At 37.9% G+C, this 26,793-nt stretch overlaps 2 protein-coding genes across 2 annotated transcripts; one reads left to right on the forward strand and one right to left on the reverse strand.

Moving 5' to 3' along the window:
* Window positions 1-499: 499 nt before the first annotated feature.
* LOC144632711 (WW domain-binding protein 2-like) lies at window positions 500-13,798 on the reverse strand. Its single transcript, XM_078491421.1, has 10 exons — window positions 13,585-13,798; window positions 13,408-13,513; window positions 13,109-13,183; window positions 9,731-9,791; window positions 9,020-9,112; window positions 3,290-3,463; window positions 2,925-2,962; window positions 2,457-2,544; window positions 1,768-1,826; window positions 500-1,355 (listed from the first exon to the last, which is right to left on the reverse strand). The coding sequence occupies exons 1-10, from the start codon at window positions 13,638-13,640 to the stop codon at window positions 1,299-1,301; spliced, it is 807 nt and encodes a 268-aa protein (XP_078347547.1). The 5' UTR covers window positions 13,641-13,798; the 3' UTR covers window positions 500-1,298.
* LOC144632707 (peroxisomal membrane protein PMP34-like) lies at window positions 13,780-26,199 on the forward strand. Its single transcript, XM_078491414.1, has 9 exons — window positions 13,780-14,039; window positions 16,351-16,411; window positions 18,796-18,862; window positions 21,962-22,116; window positions 23,463-23,591; window positions 23,908-24,053; window positions 25,170-25,268; window positions 25,818-25,879; window positions 25,970-26,199. Exons 1-9 carry the CDS (start codon window positions 13,911-13,913, stop codon window positions 26,106-26,108), a joined length of 987 nt encoding a protein of 328 aa, XP_078347540.1. The 5' UTR covers window positions 13,780-13,910; the 3' UTR covers window positions 26,109-26,199.
* Window positions 26,200-26,793: the final 594 nt, after the last annotated feature.

The raw sequence follows: 26,793 nt of genomic DNA on the forward strand, positions 1-26,793 counted from the left end.
TGAAACTTGCCACAAAAAAGATATTGATATCGTGAATCGGTAGACGGGACCACAAAACGCAAAAAGCGGCAAAACCTCGTTGTTGCCTGATCATTATATAGGCGTTTAGACCAAACTGATTGCAGACTCAAAACTAGTCTCCCTCAGGTCACAGTAATTTAGACACCCATGTAACAACATTATTTCCTTGTTTAGCCTGGTCTTTATCTGCTTTATATGAAGTTTAGCATTAAATGTTGATTGCAGTTTAATGAGTTCCCTGTTTTTTTATGGAGTGACCTGGCAAGTTGGCTAGGAATACATTGAATAGACTGAATTGTACAGTGTGTTCCGTCGGGCCGTGATGCTCGATTGGGGCCGAGAATATTTCTTTTATTAAGCCTCCATTTAAAAAAAGCCAACTTTAAAACATTCAGTATCTTGAATACAATGTCATTAAAAATCAAGAACGTGATAATCAGATTGTTATTTAACTAAAATACAAAAACCATACAGACAATTTGTTTTACATTGGTGTATTACAGGAATGGTTTATTTTGCAAAGTACATTTTATACAGAAACACAAAACTTGCTTATTAGAATACCGATACAAATGATTTTTTACAATTTCTGTCACACTGAAATTCTAAAAGTTGGCAAAGTGGTCTGGACCTTGCGGTACATTATGATGTATGCCTTCTATTTCTAGGGATAATTTTCTGTGCGTTTAATTTTTGCAAAACTCTTCATATTATTAATAAACGCAACAATTAAATTAAAAAGGCGCCACGAGGACTACAAAAATCTTATAACTCAGGATTTTCCATCATTTTATACAGTTTATATACCTCAGACCAACACAGTAGTATATTTACAATCTAAGGCTAACTAATATTTTTTGTTATATAATTAAAGAAAAAGAAATCTTTACTAATATTTTAGTTTGCTATATTATTGGACTCTAACTAGGGGCATGCATTTCTCGTTAATTCTTATATCTGCAGAGCATTTCGTATGTATAATTCACTTTATTAATGATGCACATAATTTTATCTTTTATATACCTTTTTGGCTATAAACAATTACCTTTAATAACATGTTGATTCAGTTCAGTGATACATATAACAGAAGTGCAACACTCTTTGTCCTCCTGTTAGTCGAAACTTAGTTCATCTATGAACTCTTGTGAAATAATGATAATAAGCTAACAGACAAACGAGAAGACGACCAACATTTTTTGCTCAAATGTGTTCTACTGGCCCACTTATCAATTTGTTCCATTCAATAATAATAATTATTAATTTTGATTATTCCATGATTACACATTCTTCTTGTCAGCATTCCCATAAGGTGGTGGTGCATATGGAGGTGGATTCTACAGGAAAAAAAAACAGAAATTAGTAAACTTTAAACATTATTGAAAAACATCATGTCAACTGCAGGTGTTTTCCACAATGGCACTAGTGGGAGGGACGGCAGCCTAATGGTAAGTGTGCTGTTCTCCGGGATGAGTGGTCTTGGTTCAAGTCATTGAGTTAATCACTACCATTGTGCTCTTGGGAAAGACAGTTTACTCCCAGTGTCCTTCTCTATACACCCAGGTGTCAAAACAGGAACCAGTGAGTTTTATGGTGGAGGAGGGGTAACCCTCCAGTTAGGCTAGCAATCTGTGGGGGAGGGGGGGGGGAATACTTGAAGTTGTTTCATGCTGCTGACAGTACTTACAATTTGCTTACAAGTTTTCTATCCTCAGGTTATTAGCCTGGGTCTTAGCAACATATACACACCTGAGGGGCAGGTACGTAGACATTCTGTCCTGTGCTGTAAGCTTCTCTTGCTTTTGCATCTGTTTAGGTATCAGAGAACAGTGTAAACATATAAAATATATAAAACCTACATGCCTGAAATTTCAGATAATTTATTTTGATTAAATTAGCAATAAAAATTACAAGGGAATACTTTAGGTTTTCACTAACAAATTTTAGCAATAATAATTATTGCTCACCAAGAAATGGACTTTGCAAGCACTTTTTCTGATAAATAAACTGTTTTGTAGTTATTTGTAGAAAAAAGACAGCTGCACAGTCTAACGTCAGTCTACGACATATTTTTGACACATTCTCTTTTTATATATTTTTAATTCAGACTTAATAATCTGTCTTGGTGCAATAATGTTTTCAGGCTTAGGAAAAGCGCCTTTTGAACTGACAATACAAAATGTACAAAGAGAGAAAAATTCCTGGGTCAAGACAACACTTGACCATTAGAAGGGTGGTACACAGATGGTACCTTATTTAAAACCAGTGCACACTAGTATTATTAATATTAATGTCAACTCAATAAGCTAAACATGTGCTGATAAGTGTGCCTTTCCAAGTATGACTGGAGATAGGCAATCATATATGTGCTTGCACATGTACTGCTGTGCATTCAGGTGGATTTAGGGTCATTCAACAAGTTTGAATTGGATACTAACCACCATACGTGTAGCTTGCATATCCACCAGGGGGTCCTGGTGGTGGGGCAGATGGTGCAGCCTGTCCTGGGTAGGGAGGGGGATTTTCCTATTCCAGAGGCAAATAGAAAGTGTTACTTAATTTCAAAATATGACAAAAAAAGCTAAGTAATCATCATTTTAAAAATAAGAAGAAATCTGGAACAATTAAGTCTTGTCTCCTAGTCTTCGGCATGTGGAACCATCACTACTACATTATTATTGCTTGTCATCTTTTGTTTTGTTTTCAAAGTAACTATCCCACAAGTAACTGCATGATAAGGCTCACCCTAGATTTCTTCTCGTTTCAGAAGTGGTGAATGGAAATGTATAGGAAAACGATTCCATCTAAAACATTTACTAAAGATGTCTGCACGACAAAGGTGCTATAATTCCATTTGATCTTGACTTAAAAATTAATATAATTAAAGAACAATTCAACCAACTCACATGAGGCTGATATGGTGGAGGCTGGCCCATAACACCAACTGTATATAAAACAAGTCAAAGTTAGTATTACAGTAGAACTTATAGTCATACCAGGCCACACATTAAATATCTGTTTCTTACAGAGTTTTCACTGTAACTCAGAGCTCAATGACCCTTGAAAATCTCAGATTCCCAGTGAACCTTCTCGGCTGATTGCCAACTTGCAAAATAATACCCATTGTTTGTTTGGCTTTGAAATAGGCCAAAAATCCAAATCTCCTAGCAGCATGTGGCAAAAGACATTTCTACCCTTTGATATTTAACAGCTGACTTGTGAATGATTGCATTTCCAACTTAAAGTAAAATTCATACAACAGCTCCCCTACCTGGTGGTGGATAGCCGGGATATCCTCCAGGGGCTGGGGGTGGGTAAAATGCTTGTCCAGGGGCTGCATAATAGCCAGGCTGTGTTGGGTACACATTATTGTAATAATTGTCACCATTCATTGCAAAAGCTTGTCCAGCTGGTGGGGGTGGCGGGTGCGCACCTGGCCTGTGGGCTAAACACCACTAACAGTTAGTAACATGCAACATAACAGTGTATTTACCATACTGATACTGCTTGATGAGTTCTTGACAAAATTTTGAAAGTGTTGACCACTTTATTGCAGGTGCAAGCTTGTTTACATGAGCTTAACATTGTGCTGTATTTCATTACACTGGTCCTTGCTTTCTTTATGAGAAATAAAACATACAAAAAATCAAGGCTTTTGCTGGCGGGCGACTAAAAACAAAGAAAACCTTTTGTTCCACAGAACAATGAAACCAGCAAAAGTTTTAGGGTTAGGGTACCTAAGGGTTTTTGGCTTGGGTTAAAACAATAGCCCTAACCATAACCCTAACCCTTATAACCCTAGGGTTGGGGTTTTTGTTTAGGGTTAGGTTTAAACCATAACTGTAACCCTCAGCGCACGGCTAGCCTTGATTGCTGTTTTCCTGAGGTTAGCCTTCACTCCAGTCTGCTTGCAGTTAGCTGCATGTTTTTTGTTGTTTGGGGCAACACTATTTCAATGATAAGTTTGCTCCATAAGTGGCCAGTACAAAACTCTACTTCTGTGACATGTGTACCGTTGATCCGATTTACGGGACGCGGATTAACATGCATGGCGGACGCTGGCAAAATCACATTCCGCTGGTTTTTTTCATTGAACATCTTACTTTTGCTTTCATTTAGGCACTGTTTGCTGTTACTTCTCCAATCCTTACATCATCACATCACACACATTACAAAATTCTGCATAATCAAGACAAGATCGTACGCACTTTTCCATAAATCAATCCATGAATACTTAATGAAGCAGTGGAAATTTTTTTGTGATGAAAGGTCCAGCCCCCGACACAAAGAAAAATTTTATAAGCCTAAAACCAGGTCACTTCTCGGCAATTTTGTCACCACAGCACCCTAGCGGACGCTGCAAAAATCTCCATGACAAAGTTCCTGGCAAGAAACCTCTTGTTTCAGGCTGAACTTATCTCCACCTGGAGCGAGCAGCCTTTGCCATACAACATTCTTCTTGAGCACTAAACAGTGCTATTGTACAAAACAAAGGTCAGAACGCCCCTCAGTTCTTCAAGATATGCTGTGGACTTACAGGCATCCAGACTTAATGATGTCTTTCAACCACCAGGTGGCTGCACTTGTGCTAAAACTAACAGAACTGTTTTATTTTCACAAACAAATCACCATGATCTTTATTTTGGCCTTTCCTCACAGGTGACATCCATGTCACAATGCAATTTGTGAGAAGGATGTCACTGCCGCCTGATGTTATGAGATCGTACAGTTTTGAAATGCTTTTAACCTGCCCGGACAGTTAAGAAACCCTACAAAAAAAGATTTGCATGCGATGCGATGTGACAAAAAACTCATACTGCGCACTGTTGATTGACTGTGGACAACGTAAGCTTGTTTTTGTTTTGCTTGTGTTATTGCCAAAAAGAAATACTGCACAATGTTTAGCACACGTAAATAAGTTTGCGTGTGAAAATTGGAGCTGTTTTGATAATGTTCAATTTAGCCAAAAATTTGAGGGAACATTGTTGCACTCATCCATTCAGATGGAACATTTGAGAGCAAAAGTTTAAGAGATAAATATTTAACTCTTTATTTTGCACTCACATCCAAATCGTTGCAGCTGATGAGCTCAAAATTGACAAGTTACAAGATAAGCTACTGCATTTAGAATTTTTGCATGTCACTTAAGACCATGATTCATTACCATAGCAACACAGCTAATTATAAATCAACCAAAAGTAAGTACAAATTTTTTACGATTGCAGAAAATTCAGTCCGTAGATTTTTTTTCATCATTTGTGTGCAACAAACATGATTTCAGATTTTCAGATTTTTATTACTTCACACTATTTACAAAAATCATACACTATTACACACTATACAGAAAATACATTAATCACATCCAAATCGTTGCAGCTGAGGAGCTCAAAATTGAAGAAGAATTAAAAAAAATTATGACATTTTAATATTGAAAAAATAATGATTTAACAGAGGGAATTTTAATTTTTTGCTATTTTATGTTTTCACATATTGTCCTTAAGAGCAAGTTTGTAGAAGAATCGAACAAAAATTGTTTTTTGCGGCAATTCTTAAAATACAGGGATTTCTCTCATCTTCTGCATGAAGGTAGTCCTTATTAAAACTAAAAACGTTATGTTGTTTTTTTCTTCAAATATTTTTATTTTTCTGAGAAAAACGAATTTTTTTGATTTGACATCTAGACTCGTCTAGACTCGATTGAGAGGGTACAAATTGGGTTGAAAATTGACCATTTTCAATCGATTCGTATGTCAAAACCATCACGCGCAGAAAAAAATAAATACAACCGGTCTATTGCATAACTCTTCCTTGTCCAAATAAGCATAGTTTCAAGAGTTTTGGTTTAATCTAATTATTTTACGGTAAACAAAACCAGACTATTCTCACGCGAAATGAAAGTCGGTCGGTCAAAAGAATCGTCATTTTCACTATGTGCCTTATCTCAGAATTCCTTGAGATAAATATATTTCAACTGTAGAAGGATGATACTTTCAAAATATTTAAAGTTTTGTCTGGGTAAATGATTAAGCACTTGTCAAAAAATTATTCAAAATCGTACAAAAACGACACAAAATCACGCAAGCTTTCGAATGCGTGACCAAAAGTATTACCACCGTATTTGTTCTTTAAATCAATTTAGTCGCAACACTAGCAATACCAAGGCATAAATCATAATAAATATGTTCACCTTTGCTTGATTATGATATCCTGTCCCATGCAATACGTTCTTTCCTGTCATTTCTTCAATGGCTTCCCGTTCAGTTCGCATGCCGCTTGTCGAATCCGTCTGCGACTAGTAAATTTGAAGCAACCACCGATACGAGTTTAACCAAATATGTATCGTCATGATTAACAAGCCCTTTTTGTGTTACTTGATTAAGCCATATTTCAGGTTATAGCCGGCAAAGCGTTTTCGATAAGCCACTTTGCAGTGCCTGTTGGCACCGTTATTATTCGAAGTGAAGTATAAATTTGCATACTTTCGAGACAAGCGTGACAGTTTTTTATACTTAGGGGGTGGGACCGTGGGGTGAGGAAGGGTCTTAAATTTTTAGATGAATCAAATGTTTGAAAACGTTTGGGGATGAATTGTCACAAACTCGTATTTGCTACGTGATTTACTTTACTTATAAGTTCTGCTTACGCTCAAAATCAAAGAGAGAAAAACCGTAAAAGTATTGACAAAAAGCCGCTGTCAGGAAAGAGTGTTGTAATCTATTAAAGTTAGACTTTCTAAAAGTCGTTTGCTTCTCGTTTCCGGTTTGGTGGTAGTCTATAATCTACTAATTGCTGGTTGCTCCTTCTATAAAAACCATATAATTCAGTTATGTACTTCATTATTCTCCAAAACAACAAAGTAAAATAATTGACCTTAACTTGTGTGTGCGAGAATTCACGTTGTTTACTTTTAGGAGACGAGACTAATGTAATTTACTAAACTCGATTATAGATGTTTGAATGATTTCTTTTTTCTCACGAACCATTTGTGGAGCAACCGGCACAACACAGTCCCCGTAAAGTGCTTTTTCCTTCAGTTGTCTGGTGAACTGTTGGAAACTCCACATGTTCTCGCTGCACTTGGTGTCTCATGGAAGTTTCTTGTTCTTTTAAAACGATAGTTGGCAGTCCTTGCTCGCATGATCGACGCGATAAAAGTAAATTAACAACCGAGGTCCCTTTGCCCATGTAACAAGGATATAGAAAATCATAAGTCCCTCTGGTCTTTTGCTGGTGTTAATGGCGAACAGGAACTTATTCTCCTTACATGTCCTTGAAGCATGCTCTAAGGAGAATAAGTTCCTGTTCGCCATTAACACCAGGTATCTTTAACAAGCAACAGGATGTTAGCGCTTTTACTATCTGTCCCTTTCATCGATCCGAGCTTGGAATTGGATGGCGAAAAAGTTCCAGTACATGCAAAGTTCCTCACGAGATTGCTTATCACAGTAAAGGGAAGACTTCTAAAGGAGATAGAGATGTAGGAAGAGAAATATCAAATGTCATATTGCAGAAAACTGGTATCCTTGTTGCCGTGGGTTCAGGTTTGACGTTGTGAAATTCTTTTACATCCCCATGTAAAATACGGTATTAGTTTGTGACAATTCATCCCCAAACGTTTTCAAACATTTGATTCATCTAAAAATTTAAGACCCTTCCTCACCCCACGGTCCCACCCCCTAAGTATAAAAAACTGTCACGCTTGTCTCGAAAGTATGCAAATTTATACTTCACTTCGAATAATAACGGTGCCAACAGGCACTGCAAAGTGGCTTATCGAAAACGCTTTGCCGGCTATAACCTGAAATATGGCTTAATCAAGTAACACAAAAAGGGCTTGTTAATCATGACGATACATATTTGGTTAAACTCGTATCGGTGGTTGCTTCAAATTTACTAGTCGCAGACGGATTCGACAAGCGGCATGCGAACTGAACGGGAAGCCATTGAAGAAATGACAGGAAAGAACGTATTGCATGGGACAGGATATCATAATCAAGCAAAGGTGAACATATTTATTATGATTTATGCCTTGGTATTGCTAGTGTTGCGACTAAATTGATTTAAAGAACAAATACGGTGGTAATACTTTTGGTCACGCATTCGAAAGCTTGCGTGATTTTGTGTCGTTTTTGTACGATTTTGAATAATTTTTTGACAAGTGCTTAATCATTTACCCAGACAAAACTTTAAATATTTTGAAAGTATCATCCTTCTACAGTTGAAATATATTTATCTCAAGGAATTCTGAGATAAGGCACATAGTGAAAATGACGATTCTTTTGACCGACCGACTTTCATTTCGCGTGAGAATAGTCTGGTTTTGTTTACCGTAAAATAATTAGATTAAACCAAAACTCTTGAAACTATGCTTATTTGGACAAGGAAGAGTTATGCAATAGACCGGTTGTATTTATTTTTTTCTGCGCGTGATGGTTTTGACATACGAATCGATTGAAAATGGTCAATTTTCAACCCAATTTGTACCCTCTCAATCGAGTCTAGACGAGTCTAGATGTCAAATCAAAAAAATTCGTTTTTCTCAGAAAAATAAAAATATTTGAAGAAAAAAACAACATAACGTTTTTAGTTTTAATAAGGACTACCTTCATGCAAAGGATAAGCGAACAATTTTTCATAGCATTACCGAACGTTGTCGGATTCTTCTACAAATCTCCTCTTAAATGTTTCAAATTCCCTTTGTTAAATTCCAGATTTTTTGTAATCAGCAGCTTTCTTGCTGTCTTTGCATCTTTTGGTAGGACAAAAAAAGCCTGATTGCAACTTTTTGATCAACTGCACATGCGCAGCATTTATATTTTGCTATTCTTAAAGCCTTGAACCTTGGACTCGCATAAGTACTGAATCTAAAGAACATGTGGAAACTGTATTTCAGCCACCTTTACAATGTATAATGATTATCCAATACGTATAATTGTAATTACCACTATCCATACTTTTATACATAAAAAAGTTTGTATAAGTTTCTAGTAACAGCACTTACCACTAGCCACAGCACGTTTAAAGTTTTCAGCAAATTCAATAGCTCCACCACTGTTGAAGGTTATTTTGAATGTTCCTCTGCCCTGCCAGCCACCTGAAAATCAGTCACAAGTGCATACATTAGGATTATTTGAACTTTTTTCACTACTCCCAATAAAAAAAATAATATAAGTCCTGTCCTAATCTTGAAAAATTGAAGCAGTGACAACTACAACTGACTTGTAAATAATAAAGATGGTAAATTTTAAGCTCGGTAAATAAATAATAAAGATAAGATGTTCTACATGACACGAGCATGGGACAAAGAAAAATTCTGAGTCCCCGATGGGAATCGAACCCATGGCCTCCCAGAATACCGGTTGGGCGCTCTAACCAACTGAGCTGTTATTTCACTTACTTTCAAAGTAGAGTCAGTGAACATTTTTACATTAAAATCATTGAACTGTCACATTTAATCATGGAGTTTTTTTTTGGTAATGAGAACTGGCACAAGTTTTGTTCCCTCTACAATTTTCATGATGGCAACTTGACAACAATTAAACAACATTGTAGAAAAACAAAGCATTTTATTCTGTCCCTTTTGATACCAGTTTGCTAATTATAGGGAAATGCAATGCTAAATTAAGTACTTAAGTGAAAAAATCAAGGTACAGAACTGATGCACTGTTTAGCAGTAGCCCTGTTATGAGATATAATGAAATACATTGCTCACCATCTGGCTCAGAAATTACATCTCCTTTCACATAATTGGCACCAAACATTGGCTGCTTTACCTGTTATAATAATCAATAAAATAATGTAAGTTACACAAATTTTACTATAAATACCTCGGCTTAATGATAAGATGATGACATTATTATTTTAATGGAAGGTACATACATGTAGTTACACCTGCAACATCTACATGTATGTAAAATTATAGTAACTACATCTCACCCATTGATTTTGCAAAACGTACTATACTGTAGGTTTTTCTTTACAACAACTGAGGGAAATTCCCGCGCACTGATTGCCTTATTTTTATTGTCAATAAGAGGACAGACAGATGAAATTTGAAAAGCTGACACAATCAGCAAAAGTTTTGTCAAGCTGTTCAGCACTGATTCAGTGCTGCATTCTTGATAAGGCCACAATCGTACCACAAATCTAGTAGTCTTCAATGAGGAAATTGTCTTAAATGTATGGGTAAAAACTGAAGAAACCATTGCAATCTTAGAATGAAAAGATGAGGATGTTTATTGGGGCTTCAGACCGGAAAATCGTCGGTGAGCAGGAAATTTGTGGTGTTGATGAAATTAGGAAGCTGAACTGTGTTTTTGCAGATAAATAATTTTGTGAACAGTTTTCACTGGATTAAAGGTTAGTTGAGCAATTCGAATTTTACCTTGTATTTCTGGCCATATTCTTACTAAACATTTGTAAAAATGATGAAATTCAGACTATGTGGGGTGCGCCAATGATTCACATCTTTTATATTTGGACTCTTGCGTTTCTTTCCTTCATTTGAGCATTACAAAGAGGAAAATATTTAAGTTCTTAGAAGACAAGGATAGTCAAAACACGGAAAAAGCAATGAAGGGGAGACAATCGATTTTCAAAGCGTATCTTCAAGAGGAAAAAATCCCTGATCCAGCCACAGAGGAGGACTTGGAGCGCCTTTATGAAAATTCTACGTCAAAGTAAGCAAGAACGATGAAAACCTGTACTCGAAAACGTCGCTTTGTGTTGTCAGATTTAGCTTTAATAGACACTTCAAGCAAGTGCTAAATATTGACATTTTAGTATAATTTCAGAGGTGATTATAAGAATTGAAGCATTCTGATTGGTCGAGAAGCTCGGCTTATGAGGCTATATTCACCCCGCGCGAGGTGATTATAGCTTTGAAGGCTTGGTTACTTAGCCACGCCACCTTTGACACCCAGGCAAGTAAACATGGCCGCTTTTGCTGAATGAAAATTTTTTTTTATTTGAAAGAAACCAGTCCAAGTCCTGGATATTTTAAACACTGGGAATTTTTCAAATTAACTACCAAGGCTTTTGGACCGAAAATATTTTCAAGAGATGGTTCTCAAGGCATTAGAAATGATCGTAAACACGATGGTTTTGGCGATCGATGAGAAACTCAGTCAGATCGATTGAGCAAACATTATTTAGTTCTCTTCTCACCGGAGCTATTCATTTTCGAGAGGATTCACACCTTCGCTTAGAAGTCATCAACAATCATACAAAAGTACCGGACATCTATCTTTCTCATAGTGTTTGTTTTGTTACGTTTTATTGTTTTAACTAAATAAATTCTGATTGTAATCGATGAATTAAACTGGTTTACACCGTATGCGAGCGAACACCTGTGTTTGCTGTTTTCTTGTTTGCTATCGTTATTTTTTTAAGTTCTTGATGATCACCTCTAAAAGTTATACTAAAACAATTATTCGCCTTAGGCTCAGTGATTATTGTTGAATAATCCCCGAGACAAACAATACTCACTAGCCTTCGGCGAATAATTGTTAAATACACCGAATGCAAATATGGCAGACCACTCGGTAGGTGCCTGAGATGAGCTGCATGAAAACGAGGCTAGTCAGGCTTCGGTGTTTTGTTTTGAAAATGCTTTCCTACCAAAGTCTTGCTTCTTTGTCGATCTGGTGTGTTTCTTTTTGCTGCACCTACGAGTTGCTGTGTTTCTGAATGCCACTAGAAGTGAAAGAAGTGTTCACTGTTTGCCTCTAAAGGAAAAAGTGGATCAATGCAATTCGATGAGACGAAAGAAAGGAGTTCACGATTGCTGTGCGCGGGAACTATGGTATTGAGGTTTCAGGGCTCGAAACTAACGGTAGCCAACTAGCCAAAGACTACTAAAATTTAGGTTTTGGCTACCAGGTTTAGCATTCCTAGTAGCCATTTGGCTAGTGAAAAACTCGAAAAAGTCAACTGTTCTTGATAGAAATCAATATTTAATATATAATATAATTACTTTTGGCTAGTAAAATCTGACATGTCACTAGCCAATAAACCAGTGAGTTAAAAAGTTAGTCTCAAGCCCTGGGTTTGTTCGCTACCTTTCAGGATATAAGATCTTAGAAAATCCATTTATTTAAATAAATGATGGGCTTATGTGGTGTCTGGTGGTGTTCCAGCACGAGTTGCATGGCCAGTACCTTCCCCAAGGTAAAGAAAAGCTCCACTTCCAAGACATCCTCTGTCTCAAAAGAAGTTGTTCTTGTCCGGCTTTGTCCGCGTCCGATCCACTCGCACAGAATCACACAAAACAAATCCTAACCAAGTGAATGAAATTCAACTGCCCCCATAGTTAAAGCTAGTGAAAGCATTGAGCCAAATAAGAATGACTTGGAGCTAAATGTGATCGCTTACAATTTTTCTAAGATCTTCTAACCTGAAATGTAATGAACAAACTTTATAAAAAGTTCCTTTGGCAATCGCGAACTCCTTTCCTTCGTCTGATTTCTCCTCAGATGTGATAGGGAAAACTGCATAAAAAATTTCTCTGCTGTGAGAAATTCAATTCCCTTCAGGTAGCATTGACGAACCCAAAAACTCGTAGGAAGGTCAAAACTTAACGGGCCAGATCGACCACGAAGCAAGGCTTTTCTGGGAAAGCATTGTCAAAACAAAACATTGAGGTCTGACTAGCCTCTCTTTCATGCGACTTGTCCCAGGCACCAACTGAGTTGTCTGCCATATTTGCATTTAGTGTATAAAGGACAATAATTTAAAAGCGAACGTTGCTGCGTATTTGTGTACTTTGCATACTGTTAAACCGGCCCTTTACCCACCTTGGGTTATGGCCATAAGTCATGAGTAAGTCAAGTACTGTTAAAACGCTATTAAATTTATTTTGTGCATTTGGAGCTCTGGAAATATTTTGAATTAATAATAAAACAATTATTGAATTTCGGCTTTCGTATGATATGAAGAATTATGCAGATCTTGGAGGGTGTTATCTGCCGAAGCCGAAGGCTTCTGGATCTTCTCCTCTATATGCACAATTCTTCATATCATACTCTGCCTCATCCAATTGCTAATTATACATGTACATGTACACTACATGTAGGTTAATGGTAAGGCTCACCTCAACATTCCGAATACTGTGAAAATTCATTGAAAATGAACCATAATTGCATCCCGTCGTAGGCGCAAATATAACCTGAAAGATATTATATCAATGGTTGCTACATATATAGCATTTCGAAAATGGCAAGAAAAATAAATTTTTTAAAAGCTACTCTGACAATGATTTAGGCTCAAGCTGAAGAAGTCTCGATTTATAACTATATTTTACTTCAGTACCAGAGCTTGACAAATTTAATGAACCTTTCATCCCAGCAAGACTTTCGATGTCAGACTAAATAATACATTTTTTTTGCTAACCTTCTGTGTGGTAATAAAAACATTTCCTTTCTTTGAACCTCTCAAGAAGCCCGGAATCTCGTCACCCTCGAGTGTAAACTCAAGGCCATCTTGATGGTACACAACACTGTAAAACATAGCATATACCGTAAGATTATGAACATGAACGCAATCAATCACACTGAAACGTTTGCTTACTAGTCCCCATGAAGGGTTAGCCTTCCATCGCTACAAAGGACCTTGTTCATGGACATTTTCGTTTCTTAAAACTCGTACGTTTACTTTCCCTTCGTCACGATTTCCACGATTTCTATATTCTTAGATGACGTCGATGACGTCATGAAACTCGTCCCCACAGGCCGCGATCTTTCTAGTCAGCAGATCGATCCTGGTGGGTAGGTACTTCATGTATGCACCAATCCTGAAAGTCTTGTGCAATGTCAAATCAGTAAAAAACTCGTGTAAATTCTCAGAGAACAAAATGTCTTAATTTTAGCTGTTATTAGCCGTAAAAGAGCTCCAAAATGACCGTGTTTTCCAAGACTGCAAGCTTTAATGACCTGGTTCCTCTTTTGCCAGCGCTGGACCTACCGGTTACGCTTAAAATGTTGTTTTCATATCGGAACTTTGTTCACGCTCTGGCTGGCGCCGTGGTAAGTAACCAAAGTAAATCTTATTAAGGTAAATTTGTTATCAACCTACATGTTAGTGTTTTTAATAACATATGGGTAATACTGTTTTAACCAATTTTAAGGGTTTCTTGTATGTCGCAGAAAAAAAATCATTCATGTATTTTATAGAACATTAAGCAATCATGATGAATAAATTCAATGATTCGTCTGATGACTAAGTTCAGCTAAGTTCAAATTGTCTGCCTCTAATGCTTCGTCTGATGAATGAATTCAATTTGTGCGTTCAAGAGTGTTATTTTTCTGGTTAAAGCAGGTTAGCCTAGGTTATAGCCTGCACATGCACAAAATCATGAGGGTTTGTATGGGTCATGGAAGAAATCCTGGGAAGTCATAGAATTTCATTTTCCAGGCCTGAATTTAACTGTAGGCCATGGAAAGTCATGGAAAATGATGTTGATTAAAAAGTACACAATAAATAATGTTTTCTTTTACGATAACAAAATGGGAAAACGTACCTGCGTACTCTGCGTAAGTGCCCATACACTTAACGCAGCTCAAAGTAACACGTTATAGCGGATTGTTTTTGATAAGTTTGGTATTCTAAAGGCGCTGACTTAATATGCTATATGTCGATACCAAGTTTTGAAGTATTGTTCACTAAGAAAATAACTTTTTGTGCGTGCCCATTGGCGGTTTCAAAGTGTCCGTTGTCTGTCTTAGAGGGGTGTCTGTCTTACAGAGAGTTTTGTTATAACAGTGAAATGATTGAAAAACGGCAGGGACCAGCATCAGGTGTCCGTCTTATGGAGGTGTCCATCTTATAGAGGTGTCCGTTAACAGAGAGTTGACTGTAGTTCCAGAATATATCCATACCCACCTCATGGAAGGTCATTGGAAATTCCAAGGGGGTGGGGGGGGGGTCTCAAAAGCCAAATTTTTAAAGGAAAGTATGAGGCTTAACTGGAATTTTCAGAGGGGTGGGGGGATTCAAAATAAAAAACCTTCTGTGGGAGGGGTATGGATATTTTCTGGAACAACACATTCAGTGTATCTGTTGGTTTAGGAACAAGCTGGAGTTAAATATGTCAGAAAGCGTTCATCATCAAATAGAAATTCGAAAATTTAGCCGACGTCGTTCACGCTCATTTGACATTGTTGTTTTGCAAAGTTCTAACGGCCAAGAAATGTACCAGGATATACAATGCATGTGCAGGGCTTTTATTCTGCTCATTAAACCTTTTGTTTGTTGACGTTCTCGTTCACGTTGCCGTCGTGGTTTGCTGTTCAAAGCTCCCTATTGAGTAAACACCTAGATTTGCCAGGGCCTATTTATTTGGCCCATTATTGTAATGAGCAATTTGATTGGTTACTAAGTCAAAGGAAACACATTGAGCCAATAAGAAATGCTGTACCATGGATCTTTAGTGCACTTTGACAGCCCTTCATATTTCAAGTTGTGGAGCCAAAAGTCACCTGAGTTTGAGCACCCATATTTGCAAAGAAGAAGATAAAATGGTGGCCATTTTGTTATGTATTTCTTCTCCCAAAATGTTACACGTATTCAGAACAAAACAAGACAAGAAAATCATGAAAATGGGATTTTCAGGACCTCAACATCGATCAATAACTCATTAATTTTCTTTGGCATGTTTGTTACAGGATAAAATCTACTTTAGATTGTACTGCATTGTGGAGCAACTTCACTCGCCTGTGGATCTCTGAGTGTTTTTATTTAATAGTGGTTTATTACAGTCATCATATTCATTGTACACTATATACATGTATACTACAGTCATGTAATTTTGAGGCTATTCATACAGATAATTTTTTTCAGTTAGGGACAGTATCTACAGGTGTATATGTATTTCTCAGTGATTATTTTGTTGTTGCTACGAGGCTTAATGACAATTGTGTATGCCAACATGCATTGCATTGCACTGCGTAAGTCTGAAGCATGTGGCTTTTTGTAAGATGTTACTGCAGTGTACTGATTCAAGTGTGACATACAAAATTTATTAATGTAGTAACGGTCAAAAGTCTGCATTCAAGCTTAGTGGCCCATTAGGCCGGAGCTTATCCCAGTTTCTGTAGCATTAAGTGACTAGGAGTATTTCTACTCCCCCCTGGATGGGATGCTAGTCCATTGCAGGGTTACCCCCCTTCCCCCTGCCCTTAGCATTAAATTTCTTGGTAATGATTTATACACCTGGGTGGGAAGAGGCACTACAAGAGTAAAGTGTCTTGCCCAAGAAAACAACTCAATGACCCCTGCCACTAAGCATTAGGCCACTTTGTCTCCCACATTAATGTAGTAAACTTGTATTTTTCATAGGGAAGTGTGACAGCCATGACAGTGTTTTTTCCTTTGGACACTGCAAGAACCAGACTTCAAGGTTAGTAAAATCATTCTTTTTTGGAAGGCATCAGCATCCCTAGTGAAGCCTGTCTAAATTATGAATTAAATACATGTACATTTGTATGCATGCACAATGTACTTTGTAATCCCAATTACAATGCATGTACCCAATGTACATGAACCTAATTCTAGATATACTTTGGTCTTTACTAGCCGCTTGTAAAAGTACAATCACACTTGTTATCAAACATGCACTAGCCTTATACAGGGTTGGAAATTAGCGCTCGCCCGCTCGCCCAGGCGAGTGTGAAAACTGTCGGGCGAGTACAAATCACGGATCACTCGCCCGGTTTGGCGAGTACGATTGTCATATCCAGAATATATTATTCAGAATAAGCGAAACTTTTACTTCCCACTTTAAAAAAATCTACACTGTCCACAAGCCGATAGCTTACCAACATTTTAAGATCTCAAACAAAGCTGTGTTCGCGTTCATAAACAGACAAAAATGGCTTCCGTTTGGGGCATGTTACGTGACGGACGTACTTCTACAAAGTAATACCTCTGGTCAAAAATTCACTGGCTCATCCACCGAGCCGCGAAACGCAGCAAGATGGCCATTCCTCGCCTCTTTTCCTGTACAATTTCGCTTGCAAACAACAAGAATTTGGAAATACATATCAAATAAAACTGCGTTTCAACTTTTGAAGTAAGTGTGCTTGTGTTTTTATTGTGGAGTAAGGTCTATATTTGACAATTTTTCATTGAAGAAATAGATTGCAGTCTGTTTTGCGATCGACCACCAAAGTGGCACAGTGAGTATCAAAACATGATTAAAAATTGAAGTTGTATATTTTATTATTCGTAGGGGGAGGGGGCAGACTGGGCGAGTAAAAATTGATCTGGGCGAGTGCAATTTGAAGGTCACTCGCCCGGATGGCGAGTGCTCCGAAATTTTAGTTTCCAACCCTGCTTATACTCACTTTATGTAGTAGCCAGATATCGCGAGTACTGTTGGCATATTGTTCTCCAAATGTAAGGTTACAGTAACATCTTACCCCATGTTATTATGCATACAGTGCAGTATACTTCAATTGGTTGGACTGTCAGCTTAGGATTATACCTCCCATTCTTTTCTTACGGGTAGGGCCTCCTTTGCTTTTCAAGCTGTTGTCCCTGTCAAGCTCATTAAGATGCCCGGGGGGGGCACCCGGTATATTTTTGGGTGGGGGTGTGCCGCTGGGAATTTGAAGCCCTTACCCTATACCAGACCATGTTCAGCTGATTTTTGCAACCCTATACTAGACTAGACACTGAAAATCCCTACCCTATCCCAGACTTGCATTTTGTTAGAACTGTATCATTATCAGTGTTTTAATGGAAAACCATCTGTGAACAACGATGCCGCGATGATTTTATTTACGTTTAGGAAAGCCTCTTTCTCTTCCGAGTTTCTGGACTATATTCGTCATACCGTCGATCGGTTTCCCGGCAAATGCTACCCTTTTCTAGACCAAAACTCTCTGATTTCTATACCCTATCCCAGACTAAACTGCTTGAAAACCATACCCTTCACAGCGGCACATACCTATATAGCTCATGTATGGGAGTGCCCCCCCCGGGTTAAGATGCTAGGGGACTGGCATTATGATCTTTGGCTACTTTACCTTATGGTACCCCTTTGATCAGATTACGATCACTTGACAATATTCCAACAACTGCCGCGCTGTCTTAGTTTGGAGTGTACACTGGCAGACAACTCTCTCTAAAATGGACACCTTCGAGACCTGCTCCGACTGTCCGTCTTAGAGAGGTGTCCATCTTATAGGGAGTTTAGTTACAGTAAAATGGCTGAAAAATGTCAGGAACGTGACCAACACCAGGAGTTCATCTTATGGAGGTGTTCATCTTATAGAGGTGTCCATCTTACAGAGGTGTCCGTTAAGAGAGAGTTGACTGTAATCAGTTTCATGTTGATCACTTTCTAATTATTGATGTTAAGTTAATTTGGGTGTACCATAATTTATTATTGTGAATTATAAAGGCTCTCTTAGTCCGAATTTTGCCTGCAGTTATGTCGTGTAAATTAAAATCAAAAATTAACATCACATATTCTGATGCACAGCTTGTTGTTTTATGGTACATAAAACATTGTCAAAAGACGTTATCAATCACAATTATTTTCTCGCACTGGCTTTCAATTACTCAGTGACTCAAAATTGATGTAATTTTTATAATAACTGCAGTAAATAAAATAGAGAGCTTAGACACTGGTGTTTTTTGAGCCATGCATGGATGGCAACTGGAGATTGTTATTGTTTTCAGCATGTTCTCACCTCCTGAAGGTTAATTTATTTGCCTAGCATGGCTTGTGACAGATCATACATGTAATGTACATTGTATGTTTTTCTTGCTTCACAGTTGATGATCAAAGAAAAGCCAAGAGCACAGCTTATGTATTAATGGATATCATTCAAGAGGAAGGACTGTATGTATTTTTTATTAATTTTGATTATTAATGGATTCAGTGGAAGCTAGTCTGCTTGATAATCTGACACTCAAAAACTCAGTCAACCTTAACTGTATGGCCATGTGCTGTGTGAAGAGAGTGGCTGTATAAAGAATGGTGTTAGATGTAAAAGAAGTGGTACAGAAATCTTATGAGGACCTTAGGTTTCATACTTAAGCTAAACTGACTCGCAGCCATTATTTTATTTTTTCATGTTTTTCTTTGTTTGTCGAACATTAACCACTGCCTCGCAAATATGGAGTATGGGTGCCTGGGATACCCGGGAGGGCCTCCACTGAGGTCACCCGGCCCTCCCCAGATAGGATAAAGCTGCCAAGGCTGGCAATCCCAACAAAACAGCCATGAGCCCCCACGCACAGACACCCGTCACACTGATTAAGTCAGTGAAAAAATGAATTTATAACTAATAAAAAGAAGCAGGAAAGGGAGGGAGGGAGGGGAAAAAACTCACAAAACATCCCTGAAAACCCTCCATTGAACGAAGACCTGACACCACGCTGTCATGTCCGAGAACGCAACGCACTGAGCCTGACAAGAGCTACAATCTTGGACAAAACTAGTTGACACATACGCATTTCACGCATTTTTCGCAAATGACTCGACTTGCAAGCGGGTTAAAATATCTTATCCCCCTCCCCCCTACTCAATGTTGTTTCTTGTGGTTTTCGGCTCGACAGGCTTTGTTTTAAACACACTAAAGCATTACCAACATTGAAATGGGGGGAAGGGGGGTTGCAAAACTGAACTCCGTTGGCTAAATAAGTGGAAATTTGCTAAGTGTTTCAACAGTTTTGTCCAAGATTGTGTAAACGATATTTTGGCTAACAAGTAGAAAACGCTTTAAAGTTCTGCTATAAAACGCCTTCAGCTTTTTGTACCCTTCGAGTTCTTTACCACCAACTGCTCGGTTGCCACGACAGGCTTTAATTAATCCATGGAATCATCAATTACAAGGGTTTTCGGAGGCTCGTTACCAATCGAGTCAACAGAACTTTCACTGATTCTACTCAGTCAGAGTCTTTTCAAGGATTTGAATAGGAAATGGCTTTATTGAAGGGCTGATTCAAGTCTCCATCAAATGTCTACATTTTCAAACTTCAGATGAAATACAAAGTTTGGTTTTTATGCGCGTCATTGATGGTAATTAGAACAATTTGTAACGCTGATAGTCGATACACTGTGTACATTCAAACGACCTGAGTACAATTCACACAAATGAAGTCATAAAACGAAACGTTCAGTACAGAAAACAAGCCAAAACGTAACGTATGTACAATTCCATAGGAAAAGAACGAAAATGCATTAAGCTACAGGCGTTTTTTGAGTGGGATTACGTGAAAAGCAATGGCGTCACGCCACAACGTCTCAAGCGTGACAAAATGGACGCGGCGTGACAAACAGGCAGTTAATAACAGACCATTGCTATCGACTGTTTCTATGTACTAAATGGGACGTTTCTCTCTCAATTCGCACTAGTTACCCTTAGTTGTCTGCTACAACTTTGAATTAGCGTAAACACTGTGATTTTGAACGATTAACAAGAGAATTTTTAGTGATTTGAACGGTTAACACACGGTTAACACCGGTTAACAGCTATTAATAAAAGATACCTTGACATCTTCTATTCTTTACAAAAGACTTGCCCGTTAACCGTTGAAAACCTTTGTTAACCGTAGTTTTTCGCTTTGTTTATGTTTAGCATTCAAAGTTAATCGACTGTCGCAAAAATTCATCTATTGAATTCTAAATTTAAGGGGAGAAACAACATTTCGAAAATTGCGGGATTTAGTGTTAAGATCCTGCGGGTTAGCGCGGGATATTGTAACGTGACCCCTGATACCTGGCTATTTTTAAATGATCTATTATTGCAAAATGTCCTCTCTATATAATTTAGAACTGGAGTCTTTGGTTAAATACTTTTTAAATGACTATAACACGTCCAATGGTCTTCAAAAGCGCTTGCCCTACTCATAGTAGCATCTTCGACCGCCCTAGAAAAGAACATGCGTGCGCCATTGACCTGAGAAGTCTCTTTTTTCCCTGTAAAATTTAAGTGACCAATATTTTGGAGACGTAAATTATTTTTACAAAAGCAACTCGAAGAGTTTTAATTATATATGGGTCCTTAGCTCACCGAAATATCGCAATTCCTCAAAATTCATGAAAAAGCCGTTTACACAATCTTGGACAAAACTAGTTGACACATACGCATTTCACGCATTTTTCGCAAATGACTCGACTTGCAAGCGGGTTAAAATATCTTATCCCCCTCCCCCCTACTCAATGTTGTTTCTTGTGGTTTTCGGCTCGACAGGCTTTGTTTTAAACACACTAAAGCATTACCAACATTGAAATGGGGGGAAGGGGGGTTGCAAAACTGAACTCCGTTGGCTAAATAAGTGGAAATTTGCTAAGTGTTTCAACAGTTTTGTCCAAGATTGTAGTAACCGCTGACCACCAGGACAGCCGACTACCCACTCGTTGTGGTTAACTTGGTTAAATTGCTTTATTTAACTTGGTTAAATCGCATTTAACCTCATTTAATGTTCATGTTATCTGTCAATGAAAAACGTGGACTTATTAGACTCCTCCGCAGGTTGTACCTAGTGAAATGTGTCTAAGTAAGTCCACTTTTTCAAAAGATGTCAACAGTCTTTCTATTTTCTTAATAGCTTGCTCCCCACCCCCGCCCCCTTATGCTTCGCACTTGCGTTCACTTTGCTCACTGTTTTCTTGCATTTACATTCTTTTGCAATGTAAACTAAAGAGGGTGTGAACAGTCTACACTCAAGCAACCCCCAGAGACTGTACTCTAACCCAAGAAAAAAATTAAAATTATTATTTGACATATGAGGTCCATTTCCCCTGTTATTTTACTAGTCAAGACGCCTTCTTATAAGCTGTTCCTAACAAAATAAAAAAGTACTGAGTAGCAGGAAACTGCTGGCAAATGGGGCAATATCCAAAGGACTATCAAGTAAAATACCTGAATCCGCAAGGGCATTTATATACACTAAAATGTTATTCAGTTACATCTATATTTTTCTTTCTTTACAGCCAATCTCTATACCGTGGTCTCTTTCCAGTTTTATCAAGCCTTTATTGTTCCAATTTTCTTTATTTCTACACTTTTAATGGTCTTAAGACCGTTTTTGTGGGTAGAGGGAAAACATCCTCATCACTTCAGGATCTGTTATTTGGATATTTAGCAGGTAATATTAGCTTATTAGAAATGTTATTTTAAGGAGCTCATGGAGTTGTAGCCTGGTTATGTAAATGTTAAATGCTAAGTTTGCTTCACCTTGAAGGGAAACCTGTGAGGGGTTCCCCTGGTGAGTTTTTGAAAAGATTTTTATTTCTGTCACGGACTTGGAAAACCAAGCCAATACATATGAAATGGCTTATTAGTTAATATGACCACCTAAGGGACAAAACAGAGAAAAAAAAAGGTTTTGTGAGAGGAATAATCGTTTTGACTATTAAAACATTGACCTTTTGTAATAAGTAAAGTTACGATTCTGATATGTTATGTCTCTCATTCACTACCGACCTATCTTCCCACCATCCCTGACCCACCTACCCAGCCACCTGCTCAACTACCTGAGTACAATTGGTATTCTTGATGTACATGTACAAAATTATACCTTGGAAATCTCAAAAGTTGTCATTGTGTTGAATGTTTCCTTAGACCAGTAATGACGTCTTTTTATCCCCGGGGGGGGGGGTACTCCCATAAATTTCGGATAGGGGTGTGCCGCCATGGTTCTTAGACCCTTACCCTATTTAAGGATAAAGAAAGCGAAAATTGATACCCTTTTTAAGGCCCCAAACCGAAAAATGACACCCTATTCAAGGGAAGGAGAAGCGTTCCGTGACGACCCAAACAGCGGCTAACCGCGCACGGCCAAACACAAATCTTTATAAAATCGCTTTACTGATACTTGGACGGGTAGTTCAGTTTTAAGATACCTTTTTTTCGTTTATCTGGGCGATTATTAAAGCGATAGAATATAGGTACCCTATCTAAGGATCACACCAGGAACAAAATGCAAAAAGGACCAAAAATGATACCCTATTTAAGGACCAAGAACCTCAAAAACCATACCCTATCGGGCGGCACATACCTATATAGCCCATATATGGGAGTACCCCCCCCCCTCCCTGGGCTTTTTACAGTTCCTTTATACTGCTATTTCAAATAAAGTTGTTGAATGAAAGCGTTAAAGCCAATGTAACATGACTGAAAGGCGGAATGGGAAGAATACACAAATAACTTGATTTCTAATTAAATGTTACCTCTTTACCGTCATTTTAAACATGCTATGTTCACCCAAAAACCCCAAGCCCTGCAAATGTGAAAAGCAATATCTTGAGGACTGTCAATTTCTTTCCCGCCTGGGTATGCAAAATTTTAATGAATGCCCATACTACCCTTAAAGTCTCCTCGCATAAACTTGACGAATGGTTTTGACAACGTTTCTTGAAATAGTCCTTTATCTACAGTGTATGGCATGGTGCATCATTGATCACAGCTTGACAGAGTGTTTTTTTGTTGCAGGTATTGTTAATGTTCTTATGACAACACCTCTGTGGGTTGTAAACACTCGCTTAAAGCTACAAGGAGCTACATTCAGAACTAAGGATCTAGACAGCAGCAGCAAAACAAGAAAATATAAAGGAATTATTGGTGAGTAGTATTTACAAACACCAGAATGGACAATTAAAACTGAGTGTTGTGTGATTGGCCTGACTAAGGCATTGACTTGTATCAGACAAAGTTACTCAGCTGAAACGAATGAGAGAAACAGCTCAGGGGTGCTTCTCGTTTATAAATGGGTGCCATCACCCACATGTAGCTATAGTAAGATAGACCTGTAGATGACCTGTAGACATAATGCAGTCTTATTAGCTCAGCCAGGAATTATAACATACAGACACAACATCATTGTGTATTTCCACACATTTACAAACTACAATAGCTTATTTTGTCCACTTCATTGCAGATGGATTACGACAAATTAGCCACGAAGAAGGTGTACTGTCCCTGTGGAGTGGTACAGGCCCCTCTCTTGTTCTTGCTGGTAACCCTGCTATTCAGTTTATGGTTTATGAAGCGATAAAAAAGTTCTTGATGAACGAAGACAAAAAGGTACACAGTGTACATCACTGTTATTGTTATTGTTTCATAACAAATACACGAGAGTCTTCTGAAATTTTCTTGTGGCGAAAAAACTGCATAAAGCTGTTTTATTTTTAGGAAATACCAGTAAGTATTGGTACAGTAAATGTGGCAACAGATAAACATTTTATGTGTCTAATCACTTGAATACAGTCAGCATATATCGTCAGCATAGTCAGTAATTCTTATACCTAATCGTACCTTTTTGGTACGCTTCGGCTGCATATCAGGCGAGTTTGGTCAAGCCATGGTTCGTATTTTCGAGTTTCATTCTTTAAATTTTCAAAATCAAAATTAAGCGAAAAATTTAGAAATTCCGACTCCATTTTTCAGTCTGAATGTCTCAGTACTCATCGGCAAACATCGCGCAATTGGCGAGCGCGCTCAAGTTTAGTTTTGGCGGGAACGTTTTTCTCTTTTTACGACCGCTAAACACCGCTTAATTTAGATTACGAAGTTCTGTTTTATTGGTAAACATCTTTTCAATTCATCGTACAGTAACACTTCTTTACTTCAAAGTGACCGTGATATGGTGGCATATCAGGTCAGTGACTTGATATCGTAGGATATCAGGACAGTAGATTCGGCTTCTGATTGGCTACTTGCGAATTTGGGTACGGTAAAATACAATAACGGGCATTGATATCACTTTCAAGTAATGGCATTAAAAACAAGACAAGTTTTATTTCTTATGGACAGATTTATGACAATTTCAGTAGTACAATGTAGTTTTACAAACTACTCGGAAAAATTCCGAGTTGACTAACGCCTTTCTCGTATTTCTTGCCACGCTGTGCTCCCAAAAAAAGAGTTCTGCGCCTGTTGCAAGGGCTTTTCTTGTGCACATTTATTGGGTCTCGGTATATCGTTCATGGTCGGCCCGCAGATCCCCACCTTGGTACCCTGGGTAAAGAAATTCTGACTTTATACAGGAAGCTCACGGGAGGTGTCCGTCTACGGTGGGTTTCAGCAAAGGTTCGATTGCCAAATGGTGCAAAGAGGCCTAATGAGTAAATATTTGCTATTTTACGTAGTTTTACAGCAATTAGTTCCCTGTCAGCTTAAGGCTTTTGTTTAATTTTTCAGGCTCTTAGAGGAAGACAATATTTTGTGCTGGGTGCAATTGCCAAAGCTGTTTCTACTGTTGTTACGTATCCACTGCAAGTGGCTCAGTGCAAGCAGCGAGTAAGTTCATATTTACACTGCCATCATCATTTCTGAACTTAACGCTCTTTCTATAGTTGAATAGGAACATTTTTATGAGTATCGTACAACGTATGCAAAAACGTCTTTAAAACAAGAAGTTTTTGGTATAGAAGGGGCCCTACCTGGACATTCTCACGCCCAGTTGTATTTCTCCTAACATTCTGTTAAAGTATTAGCAAGCTACTTTTTTTGTTAATGAAATATTCTGATTTCATCGGATTTTAAAGCCATGTTCAGTTTGCAGGACGTTAGACTCCACAACGTGGCATAGCTGCAAACATGGCCATATGCATTTTACACCTATTTGGTGTGAAATGTGGGTAGTTCATGTACCACTTCCTTTTACAGCAGAACTTCTTGTTTAAAAAGTTAATTCAGACTGAACGAATGAAAAAGAGGAGCAGTGCCCTCTGTACCCTGGATCACCTAATATGGAAGTCAAGCACAACTGACATTTTCTTTATTCACGTTGTTTCAGTGGTTTCTATAGTTGTGTCATTGTGCCATTTTTTCTCTTGTTTTTCTCAGTCTGGACACAAAACAGCAAATGGAAAGACGGACATCTTCTCGCTTTTGGCAAGACTTGTGAGGTATAATAACATACTTTAGAGTTAATTCTGTAATCTCCAGCTTATACACTAGGACTTTATGTTAAAGTGAATTTGTGTTTGTTTTTTCAGGGAGCAAGGCTTCAAGGGGCTATACAAAGGATTAGAGGCTAAACTTCTTCAAACTGTATCAACTGCAGCATTGATGTTCGTGGCTTATGAAAAAATAGCTGCGTTCATTTTCAGATTACTTCGGAGAACGCAAAGATAATCACTACAATGAACATTTTTAAAATTTATTTGCAATGTATTTTGAACAATTTAAATTTTAAACTTCTCACTAAAAAAATAGGCTCACAAGGCGTACTTGTGTGGCTTACTTGTCTGTAAGAACTTTTTTCAAATCTTTGCTCCAGTATCTTGTTAACAGCAGTCGTCCGATAATTTTAAGAAAGACGGCAACGTTCCTTAGTTTAGAAAACATGTTTTGACAGAAACGGCTGTCGTTGTCGGTTATAATATTTTCCTATTATATTTAATATACAATAGGTGTTACTTATATAAAACCAAAATTATGGATTGGCTGGCGGCAAAAAGAAAAGTGACAGGTGCAAGAAAACATGCGAAAAAATTAAAACGAGAGGGACAAATTAATTTGTTGGTCAATGTCTTATTTGGACAGATTTGCTTTTCTCGTGATAAGCCAGCAAAATTTGTCGTCAAACGAGTACTTCTCTCGCTATAAGGCCTGGAATTTTAGTTATTCTGATTGCCTTTGCCATCGTTATGGGATCTTCTTACCCTTGCGTCGTTTTTTAACTAAAGTTTCTTTAAAATGAAAGTTAGTTCAATCTTAGCAACAAAAGTGACGCGGTTTCGTGTCGGGCTTAGCCAACAAGAGTTGTTATACATCAGTTGTTATACATCATCAATATTCAAGTTAAAAGACAAAATCA

This window comes from Oculina patagonica, chromosome 12 (genome assembly GCF_052425735.1).
Source record: "Oculina patagonica isolate OP01 chromosome 12, crgOcupat, whole genome shotgun sequence".
In the NCBI taxonomy this organism is placed as follows: Eukaryota; Metazoa; Cnidaria; class Anthozoa; order Scleractinia; family Oculinidae; genus Oculina; species Oculina patagonica.

Excerpts from the sequence above, each read along its gene's own strand:
- LOC144632711 (XM_078491421.1), bottom strand. The coding sequence starts at position 13,640 with ATGTCCATGAACAAGGTCCTTTGTAGCGATGGAAGGCTAACCCTTCAT. Across the intron at positions 3,464-9,019 it reads TAAACGTGCTGTGGCTAGTG|CCCACAGGCCAGGTGCGCAC; the intron begins GTAAGTGCTGTT and ends AGTGGTGTTTAG. Across the intron at positions 1,356-1,767 it reads TCTACGTACCTGCCCCTCAG|AATCCACCTCCATATGCACC; the intron begins GTGTGTATATGT and ends TTTTTCCTGTAG.
- LOC144632707 (XM_078491414.1), top strand. The coding sequence starts at position 13,911 with ATGACCGTGTTTTCCAAGACTGCAAGCTTTAATGACCTGGTTCCTCTT. Across the intron at positions 18,863-21,961 it reads ATCATTCAAGAGGAAGGACT|CCAATCTCTATACCGTGGTC; the intron begins GTATGTATTTTT and ends CTTTCTTTACAG. Across the intron at positions 25,880-25,969 it reads CTTTTGGCAAGACTTGTGAG|GGAGCAAGGCTTCAAGGGGC; the intron begins GTATAATAACAT and ends TTGTTTTTTCAG.